General features: G+C 39.3%; 1 protein-coding gene across 1 annotated transcript in view; it reads left to right on the forward strand.

The window, feature by feature from the left end:
• doc2d (double C2-like domains, delta) overlaps positions 1–16,457 on the forward strand; it is a 65,493-nt gene that overhangs the window by 15,366 nt on the left and 33,670 nt on the right. The window contains exon 5 of the mRNA XM_041785736.1: positions 5,473–5,582. Coding sequence (XP_041641670.1) covers positions 5,473–5,582 — 110 coding nt within the window. The remainder of the gene's footprint in view (positions 1–5,472; positions 5,583–16,457) is intronic.

Consider the following 16,457-nt stretch of genomic DNA (forward strand, 5'->3'; position numbering starts at 1 on the left):
AAGAAAGCCAACCCAATTCAGTCAATGATGGCTGATGATGAGTTGTGAAATACTTGTTTTTTGTCAAATTTTGCTGGCACACGGAGCTGCGAAACCCCTCAAGTCGTGACTGTGCCTGTACGCAGCTCCACCTGCACATTAATGAATCAAACAAAAGACATGAATCAAGAACATTTGTTCCCTTCGCGGAGCAGGCTCTGGAGGGCTGACTCTTGAAGATAAGTTAAAAGTTTCCAGTAGAAAATGGGGAGTTAATCATGGACATTTGTAGGAGAAAGGAAGGAGGAAGACGGGCAGAACAATGGGATGTGGGGACAAAAACAGACCAAGAGCACGGAGATGGAAGGGACGGTTCAGCATCAGGCCCCGAGGCACTAGCAAGAGGCTGACTGTGGCGGACAGAAAAAAGAGAGAGGGAGAGATGAGGTGTTTATCTGCAAAGCTTCAGACACCAGCAGGAGCTTTTGGAAAGAATAGCGCATACTCTTTTGTAGCATGCTGGAATAAACAGTCTCTGTCATGCATAAACAGCAGTTTTAGAAGAACCTTCTCTTAAGCATTGCAATGATAAGGGGTTAAATAGAAGTATGCGATCACAAAGGAGGGTTAACCTACTTTAGGGTATCTGATAAATGTTATTAGTATGCTTTGAAAACAGCTCAGTGTCAGCCTTATATTAAAACACTTGTAATTGATGCATTACATTTCCCTGACGTCGAAGAGAGGGACGTCTGTACTACCTTGCAGCAGCTGCCTAGACAAATGGATGGATGGGCTGATGCATAAATATGTGTGCAGCATTTCAATGTTACTGGTAGAGCTGGAGATGTACCTCACCACTCTGTATGCATGGACATGGGGAATTTTAGAAGATAAAACTGTCAAAACCCCCACAATTTCTCTCATTGTCTACGAATCCCCCCCAAAAAACAAAAACAAATACACAATACGTTGGTTCTTCTCTCAGTGATGTTGGACTTCTCCCTGCCAATCTGTGGCTCACAGCCCTGAGCCGATTTATTCCTACAAAAGATGTAAATCTTTAAAAATGGGTCAGTCCCTAAAAGAAAGATGGAGAGATAGAGAACTCCCCTTAAGAACAAGTGTGAGGATTCAGGAAGATCTTTAGCAAGCTAGACACACAGTAAATTATTTATAGGAATAGTTTTACTTACTTAAATCACCTGCAGTAAGAATTGTTGATGTTGGTTATACACCTCAGAATAATCCTTTGAGAGTGGGACAGGGATCCTCTTCTAGGGTTTTTAGAGTCTGCTATTTGACAGGACCAATATAGAGAGAAAAATGTGGGGGGGGAGAAAAGGGTTGGCACACTTCGAAAAGGGTCTGGATTAGAAGTCAGACCTACAACCAGTGGGCTGAGGTCTTTATCTTGGTGTGTACTTCAGTGAGTCTACGCTTTCATGGCTTGTGAAAACCACATACTTGTTTGTTAATCTCCCCTGCATTGCTTTTCAATAATCCCCCTAAATGCTACTCAGCAGTGGGATTTTTATGCCAGTTCCTGGTCCTACCAGCAAGCATATCCTGCTTGTTTGTGCACAGGAAACTAAGGCAAAGTACACGTTATACTGGATTTAGAGTTGAAATATATTGAGCAGTAGTTTATGCTGCAGTTACTGTAAAGAAGAGAGAGAAGAAAACGAAGATCGAAAGTCTCTTCAGCTGAGGCAGAAGGTGGAGGAATTTTTTTGCTCTCAATTGGCCCTTTAGAGACATGAATGATGCATGTCTGATACATTTTGATGCATAGCGCTTGCAGTCTGCATTGCTTCAATGCATAGTTACATCTTTGAGGTGCATATCAGCTACATATGTAGGCCTCTGTGTAGGGCTCAGAGCTACACAGACCTATGGCGTATGCTACAGCATGGATTTGATGCAAAAGTATAAGCCAGGTTTTAGCCTCTGTATGTGGGATGGCTGTGCTAAACCTAGGTCTCCATCTTCCAAAAACTTGTCATGATGCACCACCATGTCTCTTCAGCTGCCCTTGTCAAAACCCAGGCTTTGGAAGAGGCATTTGCTGTTATCTTTTTTTCTTTTCTTTTTTTTTTTTTTTCAATTCTGGCCATGAATTATCCTTCAAACTTTGGACAGTGAAAGTACTGGTCTTCACTTTGTTGCTCCATCTGCAACTCAGTGATATTCCACAAAATTTCACAAGCCTGCCCTTTAATGAGGGACAGAGTGTTTCTTCTTTTTTCTAAAACTTGTAATTGGTTATCGATTCTTGAAGACATGGCTGACGAGAGCTGTGGCAAAGTTTTCTAGCCTTCATGTGTAGCCAGCAGAAATGTAGAGTTTTTATCCAGAAAGTTGGACAAATAATATGACCTTCTTTGTGTTCCATGGCACTAACTGGCTGCCCAAGAAGTCTAGTGTCAAACATTTTTTGGTGAGTGAAATTCTTGTGTTAAGGTGCTGACATTTTTTACTTAGTAAGTACACTTTGCTAACCTGACACGCCATCTGGAAAACCTTCAATACTAAGCGTTTGAGAAAGGGCAGAGGATTTCAAAAAAATTCAGAGTGTGATTGGATGAATGTACTGTCTGTCACATCTTTACGGGCCAATCAGAGCAACAAAACACGTGACATAGCTGCAACAGAGATGCACAGCTACCGAGGAATAATGAGTAATAATACATGCGAACCATGGCGACTATAGACATGTCAGTACTCGACTTTTGTCGTTTTTGAAAAGAAAACAACTCAGTGCTGTTCTTTGCTCTTCCTTTAACGAAACGGGCATATCCATCTGCTTTGAAAGGTTAACACTTTGCTTGTTATACCTAACTTGTTAGCAAGACTGTTGGCTTTTGATTGTGGCGAACAATGGTGGCCTGAAGACGGATTCTTTTTAGAACAGGTGGAAAGACTGTTGTCAAGTAAAATTGGTTATTTTTATTAGAATTTAATTAAATTAAAGTTGAAGTACTGATGTGTATATCTATTTAAGTAGAAGTGATTTATTCTAAAGTTTGCTCTAAGAACTGATTCCTTATGATACCTTAGGGTGTTTAGAGTGGAGCTAAACGTAAAGCATGATCTCTCCTTCCTATGTAGTGCAAAAAAGAAAATACAAATCTCCAGCTGGCTTGTTTGATTAAAAGGGAATCTTTTTTATAAAAAAGGGAAATGCAACATCAAACACTGGATGGAAATAAGTTACAGGTGTTAACTTTGTGTTTTCCAACCACTCAGTGGTTACTTCCAGAGAGTTGGCTAACTGAGGCCTCACATAAGCAGCCAGGATACCAACGGTTGGCATCACATTGGCAGTCTTCATTTTTTCCTATGGAGCAGCCAAGTATTTTTCCATTGTTCCTTATGTCTGGGGGGAATGCCAGCTTAATTAACAGTTTCAACCCACAAGGCTCATCAAGATGCACTCACTTTACCTGCAAGATGCAGCTACACTGCCAGTCATTCTTGGAGCCCCATCCAGGACATAATCAACGCAGTTGTTCTCAGGAGTTTTTTAAGGGGTGGCACTGTTACTGTCATGTTTTGCTTCCAAGATTTGAACAAGATTTTTCCAGGTCAGAATTGCTGTCCCTCTATTTACCTAGTATTAAATAGGCTCATTTTCTTAGAATAAACAGGCCCTTTTCCTGCCTATCATCCCAAGGTCATATCTGCCTAGTATCGCAATCATTCAGTTTGAACTTGCCAAAATCAAGACAGTCATGGATGCCCACCCGACTTTCAGGGGTTTGCCAATTTCTCCCAGCTTTAAACTGAACAGTTTGACAGTAGAAGCTAGCCTCATCTTCCAAACAACCCCCTTCATGTATGGAATACCCTCTTCCAAGTTCTTTATGGAGAATAAAGAATCTTCCATCCATGTGCACGGCTAAATACATACAAGGCAGAGGGGATTTGACGTGTTACTTTCCCACCACCCAACAAAAAGCAAGAAACTCTGTCTGGCAAGTTAAGTTCCAAGGATGCTTTTGCTAAACTATGATATTCAGATATCCTCCAAACTTCCTTCAACAAAAGTTGAGGCAGCTGCAAACTGAACATCAAGCTTCCACTGGTTGTCATATCAATCCTTTTTTTGGCTGTACTTAGCAGAGGCAGACCTGCCCTTTCATCCAGGTTGGCTCTTTTAATAAACTTTCTGTCAGACTCTGATGAAACAAGCCAACTTGAGTTGGTTGTCCAGTCTGCTCTCAGTCCAAGAAGTCCTGCCAGGCCAGAATTAATGAGGGACAGTTACGCAAAGCATCAAAAGGTGACTTTCATACCTAAATACTATCATAAACAGGACATCATAGGCTCATATTTGCTGACATGGTGAATATGGTGCTGCACAATTGAATTCTGTATAAACATGACTTTCAATTAATATAATAGATTTTTTCCCAGTGGTGTTTGTTGTAATGGCATTTTTGGGTTCCTATCTATTTTCAGTCCTTGAGGAGTCATGGGAAAATTTTGTATGCCAAGTCCAGGAAGTTCACTCTGATATATTGGCAGCTCACATTACTCATGATTTCTGTATGTAAAAGTGAGTGTTTGTGGAGGAATTAAAGTAAAATGGTAATTTAGTAAAACAGAAAACTTAATAAAAAGTACTCAAAATGTGAAATAAATTATTTAAATTTATATTCTCTGCTGCCTGTAGCCAATCCTGCAGCTCAGAACAGTCGGTTGGCTTCAACTTTGCTCCAGGGAGGTTTATCGACTCATTTTATTACAAGCATGTGTACAGAACTCCATCCCTTAAACCACAGGTTTGGCTTTCAAAGTAGTTAGAACAGCATGTTCCTATGATATAAAGAAGGAATTAAATAGGATCCGTGCCCAATATCTTGAAGGGTTTATAAACATTACAATATAAAAAACAAGAAACTCCAAATGAAAACCCAAACAAGATGAACACATCCTTAAGGCAAGGCTGGAAAATGAGACAGCAAGTGACTGCAAACTTTATTTATGGATGGTGAAGCTTTTAAGGGCTCATGGGCATTTTCTCTCTTAGAAAGCTTTAATTTTTCATGCCCAGTGTGTTGGGCAATTAAATTGGCTGCTGTGTTGTGTTATGTTTGAGACACAGTGCTTGTTTTTGAGGTCTGGCTGGTGCTAATGTGCTGTCTTATCAAGTTGAGGAGCAGACAGACGGACAGGTGAGATGAGGGAAGCCTTGCGTCCTCGCTCTCTCCTCTGCAAAGTAGGCAGCAGATGTCTGCTATTTCCTGAGGGACAGAGATAAATGACGTTTCTCCACTCCTTCTCTCCCTCTCTCTCTCTTTCTCTCTCTCTTGATCTTTTGGTATTACTTTTTTTTCCTCTTTTTCATGATCTTTCATTCTCTTTCTCTCATTCTGATCCGACAAGCTTGCTCCCTCACCCTTAAACACTTCCCATTCCTCTTTTCTTCTTTGATCTGTTGCTTTCCATAATTATCTCCTCATATTTTTCCCTTTTTTATCTCCTCAGGCAAACAAGCTACGCACAAAAACCTTGAAGAATACGCTTAACCCAGTGTGGAACGAAACTCTGGTGTATCATGGCATCACAGCAGCTGACATGACCACCAAAACGCTCAGGTAGGTTTTCAGCTCTAATCATGGTCAGCAATTATAGCACTAAACAACCAATGACCGGTTTATTATGTGGAGGATGAAGATCCATGATTCCAATCCTCCAGTGGACTGCCAGCAGCAGTCTGTGCCTCCCAGTGGGCTTTTCCAGGTAATTCATTATTACAGCCAGACGACGCCAGCCAACTGTTCCACTTGCTGTTGCTGCAGTAACTGTTCAGGTGCTGGCCCTCCCTCTCTCCCTCCTGCTGTGCTCTCCATACGGACTGATTGAGGTCAAACGTAGCCATCTTGGCCCAAAAAAACTGTGACACACCTGTGTCATTCTGCATGTGTGGGCATGATCAGAGACAGGGGTTTACATGCGTTTTGTTTGTGAATGTGCCCGCTGCTTACAATCAGTGTCAGTTTACTCAGTGGATTCGTAATAGAATCAGATATTATTTTTCCAAAGGAAACAAAAGCACATAGGAAAGTCAATTTTTACTTATGCCGTCCTCAGGGTCAGAAAAAATGAGACGGAAGTAAGTGAAAGCATGGATCTTAATTTTAAGATATATGCTATCAAATAGAATCATCAGCATTAATCTTTAAAATTAAAGATGTCTGAAAATATGAACTCCCAAAAAAGGGGCTTCTGTGGCTCAACATGTCTTAGGTAAACCCAGAAGCACACTGTTTCATTCAGTTCAGACATGGATTTTGAGTTGCATGACTTGTTTGGTTGTTACAGGAGGTTACTATGGCTGACCAAATCCCGACTACGGCTCGACCAGCTGCTCCCAACTTGTCAGATTGATTTCCGGCATGTTTGATATTTTGTTCGTATGAATTCACACACCAGCCTTGGCTAAAGCAGAGCCCTATGCAGAATCCTCAACTTTCTAGCATTTTCCCTTTGTAAACTGTCAAACAACGTCCTAAATCAACATGAAAACAGGAGGAATGGCTTTCTAAGGAAATATACCTACCCACGGGCCTACGGCTGACACAGATAGTGATGCTATTTAGTGAGAGAGATAATGAGCAAGGGAGAGTAAATGACTACATATGACTTCAACCTCAGTATGTGAGACTTTTTCTAAGTGAACTCAACAGATTTCTGTCACATCCTGACCCAACTTCACTTGTACAGTGTGAGCACTCGAGTTGTGCAAAGTCGTACAGTATGAGCTGATTTTCCACCACGACTGTAAGAGAGTCGGATGGAAATTGCAGAGTGTGTACCTAGTTTAAGGGGTAAGTTGATCCAAGTGAGTCAATGTGGGGTAATCTGAAATCCTGATCTGATTCACTCCTGATTGAAAGACAGAAGAGAAAAACAGAAGGTAAAAGAATAGAGTTTTCATTTTTAAGGTTATTTGTTGGTCTTTTAGCCTTTATTTAGAATGGGCACCTGAAGAGATACAGGAAATATGGGAAGAGAGAGTGGGGGAAGACATGCACCAAACAGCACAGAGACTGGGAATTGATCCCAGGATGTTTAGGACTACTATATGGGAGCCTGCTCTACCCACTGAGCCAAACATGCCCAGAGGTTAAATATTTATTCTGTATTATAGACAACAACTTACAAAAAAAAAAAAATTCTTGGCACAAGGAATAGGCAAGTCAAACATCTCATCTGTTGTATTTAGCTGCAGAAAAATGTGCATTTTGCATTATTCTCATAGTCATTTTTTCTTTTGGCTTGCTGTGAGATCCTTTCAATCCAATCAGATGATGATTTAGAATTTAAAAAAAACTTTATGGTCTACCCCTTGTAAATAATAGAAATTTGTCTATGATTTGCTTGGGCAAATAAGCAAAAACTCACATTTGTCACAAGTGCATATTCAAGGAAGACAGAACTTGATACATGTAAAACATGCCACATTCACTGGACAGATCCAGATAAGCGTCTCATTTCAAGATATAAAAGGTAAAAAATAAAGCCTGTTTTGATCATAAGTCACGTAAATGTAGCATTAAGATTTACTTGTTAGTGCACTGAAATTAGTAATGTTTTTAGGTGACTTATTTCAAATCTGGGTAATTCTTTTCACGCTTCAGAGACTAAGCTGATTTTAAATGCCTTTTAGTCTTGGCTCAACTTACCCTATAGCCTTTGGCTTACTTTGCCCCATAGCTACCATTTTGGAAAAAATGCCAAGTTTAGCAATTCAGCCTAATCTAAACATGCAGAAAATTCACTTAGACAGGCAAAATGCTGAGGGGGGATTATAAAAATGTACTCTCTACTTTTCCCATGTGCTGCTCTCCAACACTGCAAGATAGTTTTGATGGATGATTCCTGAATTTATGGACACATGACAAAACCTCTGCATAGTTGCTGAAAAGGGCAGGGGGTGGGTCAAAATTCCCCCAAACTTTGGCTCATCTTACCCCACTCTCCCCTGCTAGCGCTGTTGTATGTAGGCTAACATACTCAGAAATCCGTGTACACATGGATCTCATCCTCATCCCACACACAAATGCAGGCAGGCAGGTGTGCTCTTCTCCTGTGTGTATGTCAAGGACAATAACTGGCAGGAAAGAACATGCATGGCCCCTCCTCTTCATGTAGAGGAAACATGCACACCCACATATGCAAACAACACACGTCCTTGAGCTTCTGCAAACACACTCATTAGGGAAAAACATTTACTCTCCTTCCCTAAACATGCACACATACGCACACAAACAGCAGCTTTGAGAAGAGTCACTTCAAACTAGAGGAAACCCACCTGACCTCTGTTCAAGGACATAGCCAACAGACACAAACCAGCACGGGGGCTCTGGGTAGCCAAAAAATGAGGAGGAGGAGGAGTGTGACCAGTGTCGGGAGTTGAAGAGAGGGAGAGAAAGAGAGAAGTGACTGCCAAGATCAACAAAGAGAGCAAGAGGGAGAGCGTGAATGATGCCAAGTGACAGATAAGGCAGTGTGGAAGAGAGGAAAAATAGGGAGCAAAAGATTGGGGAAGACGACAGAACAGTGGGATGGAGAGGATCCAAGGGTCAGCTGAAAGAGAGAGAGAGGGAGGTGGGTGGATACAATGATGAATGAGGGAATTCACTTAGCTAAGAAAAAAGGGTGAGCGATTGGGAGGAGTTTACTCAAAGGGAAGCCAAAAATTGAAATATTGAGGGGAGTGGATAAATTTGAGACTCCAAGTGAATGAAACCCTGTATAGCAGAGGAGTAAGGGGAGGAAGCAAAACATAAACAGAGGGAAGAAAATCTGCTCAAACTCTCACTGGATGTGTTCAGGCGCCAGTGTGATACCTCAGCCAATACACAGACTTTGTTCTCATTACTCAACAGAAAGTGGCAAACAGTCAGAGAATGGAGAAAACAGAAGGATCCCCGGAGAGATGTTTACTCACTCACTTGTGCCCTTCTGCATGCTGCTCTGCTGCTCCCAGCTTGGTGTAGAAGACGAGATGCTGTACACTTTGATCCCTGTGCTCATTGCACTGGAAGGCGGGACGACTCTGTCCACATTCAGCTTCCCTGTAGACCTACCTGAAGGCCTGGGCTGTGTAGAGCTAACAGTTAAACTGGGCAATACTGCTGTCAGAGCAAAACCTTCCATATTAGATAAATGCTTTTTGACATGTAGGAACTGGGATCGCAGACAGTTTTTACTTCTGGAGTTTGTGGCAGCAGCAGGGATTTGCACCAAATTTGGTACAATAGTACAAAAGCAAACGGTCCTTGATCAGCAAAAAAAAACAATTGGTTGGTATGGTACACCCTGACAAACTCTTCTTATTTTTACAGAAGTCAGCTTAAAAATACTTCCAGATATAGTCTGATTTTATGGGGCAATATATTAAAAAAGCAAAACATCATTAGCCTGCCTTGTGAAAAATGATTGTACTGCTGATTTTTTTTATTTTTTTATTTTTTAAGTAGGGATATTTAAATCTAAAAAAAATCAATGATTTTGCATTTAAACTTTTTTTGTTTCATTTTGGAAAAACTAGAGCTACCAGAGACCAAACCTTAAATTCTCACTTAATGTATTGAGCAAATCTGCTGATATTTTACAATGATTAATCTCTTTTTTGCCCATGATAACCATGCTGAAGCTTGATTTCTGACTTCCGATCCGGCATTGCAGAAGTAGAGTTAAAGTGTTTTCATTCTAGCAACTATTGTTTATCTACTGGGGTGAAATAAAACAGAGGGGAAATAACTGCTTTCTTATAGGGTAAATTTGACCTGCATGGCAATTATAGGTATAAAGGACCATTTTAAAAATCTGGATCAATTTACACACATTTCAACACCACCAGGTGCTACAAAACATTTTTAACAAAAGTAAAACAAACATACAGACCTTAAAATTGTATAAACACGAAGTTAGACACAATGTAAAAACTTGAAGATCACGCTAAAGACGGAAAAGGAGCTATTAATGGATTGAAAAGAAAAAGTATAAACAGAAGTATTCAGTAACACAAGGTGCTGATGACTTTTGACTTGTCCACTGAGCTTTCTGTGAGTTTTTTTGTAATCTGAAATGAGACATTAAGGTGCAGTGATGTACTTATTTTAAAATCACTGTGGCTGCAGGGAGATTTTGCGATAGCTAGACCAAAGTGTACCAAAAGGGACCATAAACCATGATATTCATGTGATTAAGAAAAAAAATGATGCTCCTGTAAAGTGAAATCCAGACTTTGTGTCTTAACACACTAGATATGTTGGAATTAGGTTGCTGTAAACATGTGAAAACACTGAGATCTATGTGTGACAGGATTTTTGATTTAGACTGATAGAAAGTTGTTCTGCTCTTTCCTGGCTTGGTTTTATCTGAGCAGGGCAAATATAGGAGCCCATGATATTACCGGTCTTGATGGATCAAGGTTTCCTACAGGTCATTAAAAGCATCATAATGGAGAGATTTGTGCCAGAAAACAGTAAATTTAATCATCATATTCCGTCTCTCTGCCCTGGCACAGGGCCAGACAGCTGCGCTCTGATCAGAACCTTTTTTGTTTATTTGAGAAGACTGTGTTTCTTGTGAGTGGGTGAGGCTTCAGCTCATTCAACTGAAACACCCACACCATCCTAGAGCAGATTTTACTGCCTCATTTTTCATGATTTTTAAGTTTGATTTGATAAACTTAGAGATGGTTTTCATGACTGAAATTTGGCCTGGTGGTTCATAACACAGTGGCCCGTCATAAAATCCAATGTAAAATAAAGCTTTTTTAATCATTTTACAGGACTTTAATCTCATTGCAATTAATGTATTTTTGCCATTTTTAATAGTGTTGTCACTGCATTTTCATTGTGTTCTCACCCCCATAAAGGTTTAAAAAAAGAAATCGAAGGTAACCCCTCATTGCAGTTCTGGAGGTTCAGCTTATTCCTGATGAAGGAATGCAGAAAAAATGGTCTGTTTTGTTAACCTTTTTTTTTTTTTTTTTTTTAACTTTGTGGTTGGTGTTTCAGTGCTTTCAGTGTGAGGCAGTAGCAGTACGAAGTGTTTGGTCCAAAGTAACAATAAATTCCCATGACTCTGACATGGTGTTGAAAAATTTAGCCATTGAGCTGTCATATATTTGATAATTTGCATGTCTTACATAAATGAACAATATCCTGAGATTTCTTAATGCTTAGATTGGAAATGACAGACTTTTCCACTACCAATTAGAACAACTACTTAGACTAAAAGTATATTGATCTTAAATAGGAGGGGAAATGGTGCTGGATGTTATCAGGCCAGCCCATGGACATGCCAGAGCCCCTGAAAAGTACAGCGGGTTTGATTTATTACTATCAACACATGCCTGTTTGGTTTGTAGCATTGATGTTGGTCTTCTGGCTAACATTTCCCTCCTTTTTGGAGCTGAAAAAAAAAGTTTTTGTAGAGTTCAGCTATGAATTCTAATATTACTAGTCAAATGCTGTAGTTCAACAGGCTTGCCCACATTGCTAACGTTACCCAAAAAGCCCCTTTCTTTCAAAAAAGGGGTTAACATTTTGAAAAACAGCCACATTTTATTGAAACAATACACAAATTATGTATTTTTATTCCTGTTATAAAAAATAATAATTTAGGTTAATACGTCGTGGTTAGCATGGATTACCCTTACAATGGACAACATGTCCTCCATGGTAACCACCATGTACAGACCCCCCCCTCCCCATGGGATGGCTTGGATGTCATCCCAGTCCACAACATCTAAATACATTTGGATATTTAAAAGCATATTAGATGTGAAGCCCATTATCTGCAACCGTCTGTGGAGCTGATGCTATAAAAAATGCCATGTGGAAGGATTTCAATGGTGTTATTGAATTAATTATATATGCAATAGCTTATTTGCAGCTACACTGATTACATAAAGCCATTAAGCCCTGAAAATGCACTTAAAGGGAAGTAGAAGCTGGTTATAAAACAGCTTGAAGGAATTAAAACTCAGAATTGTAACAGCTTTCATGGTTGTAATACTTTGTTTATAGTATGGTATTTGATGATACTCAGGTTTACCAGAAATCCAGACTTTTATTAAGAATGAACTAGCTGAGAGAATTAATCTTTTCTTTCCTCATTCCTGACTTCAGAGTTGGTTTCATTCCAACTAAACCTGTAACTGGTAGAGCGAGGCTGCTGGGCTGAGGTGACCAGCTTTCGAGAGAAAGCCAATACAGTAGAACTGGAATAAACTGCAAATGAACTGCATCTTCACAGGTTATGGCTGTATAATAACATTTTAATCATGTTGCCTTAAGGGAACCTTTTACCTTCCCCCAGTTTGCTTATTACATTAATGAAGTTTGAGCTGTTTTTAATTTCTAGAAAAACACTCCAATAATGAGAAAACTGCACTGCCAACACAAAGATGTGTTAATCTCAGTGAGTCATGCCCTTAAGTTGCTCTGAAGTTTGTTTTCATTGCAGCGAGGTCAACATGCTTTTGATATTGAGCCCAAATTCATCAACAGTGTCAGCAGTCTTCCTCTGCCTTTTGGCAAATTAATAATTATTTAGAAAGCAGTGACAGTGATAATGTGGTGCCTCAATCCTTTTATTTAGATGACATGGCATATTTTAGTGCTTAACGCACCAAAAAATGAGTGGGATTGTTTTTCTGTGACTTTTGGGAGAAACTCATCTCTAAGACTCTTTGTGGTTCTTATGACTCAAACAAATATCTGGCTGCAACTTAACAGAGGAGAGACGAAGCATGCGGAGGTGTTGTGATGAGAGGTGGCATCAAGATAACCAGTGTGTGAGTGCATGTGTGTGTGTAAAGGACTACCAACATGATGTCAGTGCCAGGTCTAGTCACACTCAATTTCTCTCCTCTATCTCTCTGTCCCTCTGTCAGCCTTTGTAATAGACTGTCCCACACTGTGGGGAGATAGGGAGAAATCTAGAACTTGATTTGCTATTGGATGGAGGGCGAGGCCGAGATTGGCTACGGGATGCCTCAGATGAAATGTATGGTTGGTACTGATATGGTCAGGTGTGGAAAAAACATGTTTATTTATGTGTCAGGTGTCAGAATCAGATTGGTATTTTTGTGATTTTTTTCATTTTTTCTTTCACCTGACAGAAGTTAAGTCATATGGATGACAGTAGACGTCAGGGGTTTCTGTCATTATTTTCCAGCATTAAGGAGGTGAAAATCCTGACATTCATTAAATATATTCTGAAAGATGTTTATGAGCTCCTGAATCATTGAAATGAGTTCAGTAATCCTCAAATTTTTCTCTAATGCCCCCATGATGAGTGTTTCTTTGTCAAACATGTGGGTTATTGCTGCAATTTTAAGCAAATATATATGTATCTCAATGCTTAGTTATTAAAGAATATCTAGAATATCATCAGGTGAAAATTTTAATATGTTCCATATACTATCACCTTCCCATCAGCCTCAGCTGCTCTTGGTGTCTAGTGATGATTAAATGGTGATTAAGGATGGCAAGTATGGTAAAAATTGTCCCTGCATTAATTTTAAATGTTGTCATTAGCTCATTTCTCTCTTTATAGACTGTGTCTCATATTGTAAGATGTCATGTAAATAATATTTAAACCCATATTTTGAGCTCGTGTCAAGGGTGTCGAAACCTGTTCTGTTGAATTAGGTAGATACGCTAATTGATTCGATATGCTTTAAAGTTTATATCACAATAAAAAGCACATTAATGGATTGGCCTGTCAAAATGTTGGCTTACATAATTAGCAGGGTAGCACTGCCTAGTGTTAAAACTAAAACATACACTAATCCAAATAAATTCATACCATCCTCACATGCTGTAATTTTTTCTTTTTTTTTTTTTTTTTCTTATTGACAGACAGGTATAGTTTTGCGTTACCTTCCCGGACAAGCCCCCAAAGTAACACAAAACTATACTCATCTGTCAATAAGAAAAAACAGATATAATATACACTACAGCCAAGCATGAGCTTCAGGTTTGATTGTGGGCCATTTTCATTTATGTTTTAGACTTTGCTGCAGGCCAATTAAAAATGGGCCAGAGGCCACATTTGGTCCCCAGGGCATAGTTTGGACACCCATGGCTTATGTGATACAAACTGTCTTTCAAATGCACTTGAACAGCTGATTTAAAATATGGAAGAAGGAAGAGTTCTAAAATTTGTGAAGTTTTATCATAAAAATCCCTTCTGTATGGAATTAAGCAAATGGAGTACAAAGCATGCTAATGTGGGGATTAATTAAGTATACATTTAAAATTACTGTAATACAATGTGATTAAAGGACAAGACTTGTTGCATATATGTCATTGAGTTGTGCATTTAAATCATCCCAGATATTCCTGTTAATACTGAAATATAGTGGGTTTTTAGTGACACATGACAGCCGTGATGTCACTCACTACACTTGATAGCAAAGGTAAAGCTGTTGACATAAGACTATTATGTATTTTAGCAGACAGATACATTCTAGCTGTGGCTGGGAGAAATAGAATGAAGATAAAATAAAGCAAGCCTACTTGATACAAATGTCTGTGAATCTGTTTAATGAAGCAATTCACATCAAGGACGATCACAAACTTGTAAAGACTAGACTGAAAGAGGTGTTCCTCCATACACAGGTTGTGATCTTGAAGAATACAACAGCCTTGATGCCCATGAAGCTGTCTACATAAATCTCTTTGTTAGCTGTTTCTGAATATGCTAATCAGACTACATAAAGAGGCATTCTCGAGGGCTCTTATGTTTTCAACATCTCATTCAGCTGAAAGTCACCTGCACCTGTTTGCCAGTGTTAGCATTAGCCCATTCAGTACTTCTGCTTCAAAAGAGACGGCGCTGTGGAAGATGCTGTTCATGCTATGCAAAAAGATTTACTGACATTTCAAGCTTTCTGCACTTACTGTGTGTCCTGTATTTCTCAACTGAAGTATTTATTTAGCACCAGCATCCAGTGAGTAACATGACCCATGAAACTATTACTTTAATGTAAAAGTTTGTAACTAATGGCAAACTAATATACTAGTACTACACCAGGGGTCATCAATTACAGTTCTACCAGGTCTGGTCTGAAATATTTCATCTAACCTGTAATATATGTCAGTCTGAAAAATATTGAAAACATTATTTCATGAACTGGGGTAATAAAAAAACTTTAAAAATATAACAATACCAATAAGATATCCAATTAATGAGTTTTGCAAGTAAAAGCCACTTTGTAGGCGATTAAAATAAAAAATAGCTGTTTACAGGTGCCCAGTTCATAAAAAGCTTAGTTTAGAAAAACTGAATGAAAGAGAAAGTGTTGGTTACCCCTCGATTCTAGATATTCATTTTCAAAACCATTTTTTAATTTAAACAAAATCTTGGATCTTCTTGGATGACTCCCCTTTTCCTTCTCTGCTATAACTACAGTATAAAAAACTTGCTGCTTACTGCTTAATATTTATCAGCTCCAAGTCTCCAAAGAAAAATGAAACTCAGTTTAAGTTCCAGAAGTAGTGCTCATGATGGCATAGGTCAGTGCAGCATAGATTTGCTGCAGGACTCTAGCCTAACTTTGACATCTCCAGTTAAACAGATTCCACAAGCCGGTGGAAGGTGTGAGGAATCATATGAGGCATTTGCACTTAAAAAGGAGAAGACACCAAAAGTTTCAGCAGAGCTGGTGTCACATTTCACAGCAGCCTCCGTCTCATCAGAGACACCCTACATGTATGACAGAGCAAAGGCCTATAAATCATCTGACAGCCATGGTCATGAGTCAGAGTTATTCTGAAGCCTCTGCTACAGATACTGATCCGTTCTGACTAAAAGGCTGCAACCAGCATGTCAAACGTCCAAATGTCAGAGGGACGGGAAGAGAACATAAAGACAGGGAAGGTGTGCGTGCATGTGCGTGTGTGTGCAGAATCCAAAGAGAGAGTAGAGAGTGAAGAGCAAGGAGGAAATCAAGAGCAGTGACAGTCCATATGGGAATATTGGAGCACAGAGGGAATATTGTAGCAGGTGATGGGCTGTGAAGTGTGTACTGTAGCTGATGGAATATTCACTCTCCATCAAACATCCACATCAGCTTAAATAAGTGTGCCCTGTAGAGGAAATAATTTTACACAAGTGGAGAAATAAAGAAGAAAATAGTGATCCAGTTCTCCCTGACAAAGTGTAGTACAACTGACAATAGAGAGAAAACCAGATTTCTCTCTGCCTTTATGCATTTAGAGCTTTTTTAAAACTGCTTTTAGTTTTACATCTTTTGATATCAATTCACAAATACCACAACTAGAATTGTACATTTGTTATTTTATCTGTGTCCTTGACAAAGTCATGTCTATACTTTTAGGCTGCATCAAATCTCTTTTGACTTTCCTCTAGAGCCACCATGAGGCTGACACTTTGTAAAGCTTAATATGCGAGATTCTGGGTACTAAATTGGTATTAAT

Source organism: Cheilinus undulatus, linkage group 4 (assembly GCF_018320785.1).
Source record: "Cheilinus undulatus linkage group 4, ASM1832078v1, whole genome shotgun sequence".
In the NCBI taxonomy this organism is placed as follows: domain Eukaryota; kingdom Metazoa; phylum Chordata; class Actinopteri; order Labriformes; family Labridae; genus Cheilinus; species Cheilinus undulatus.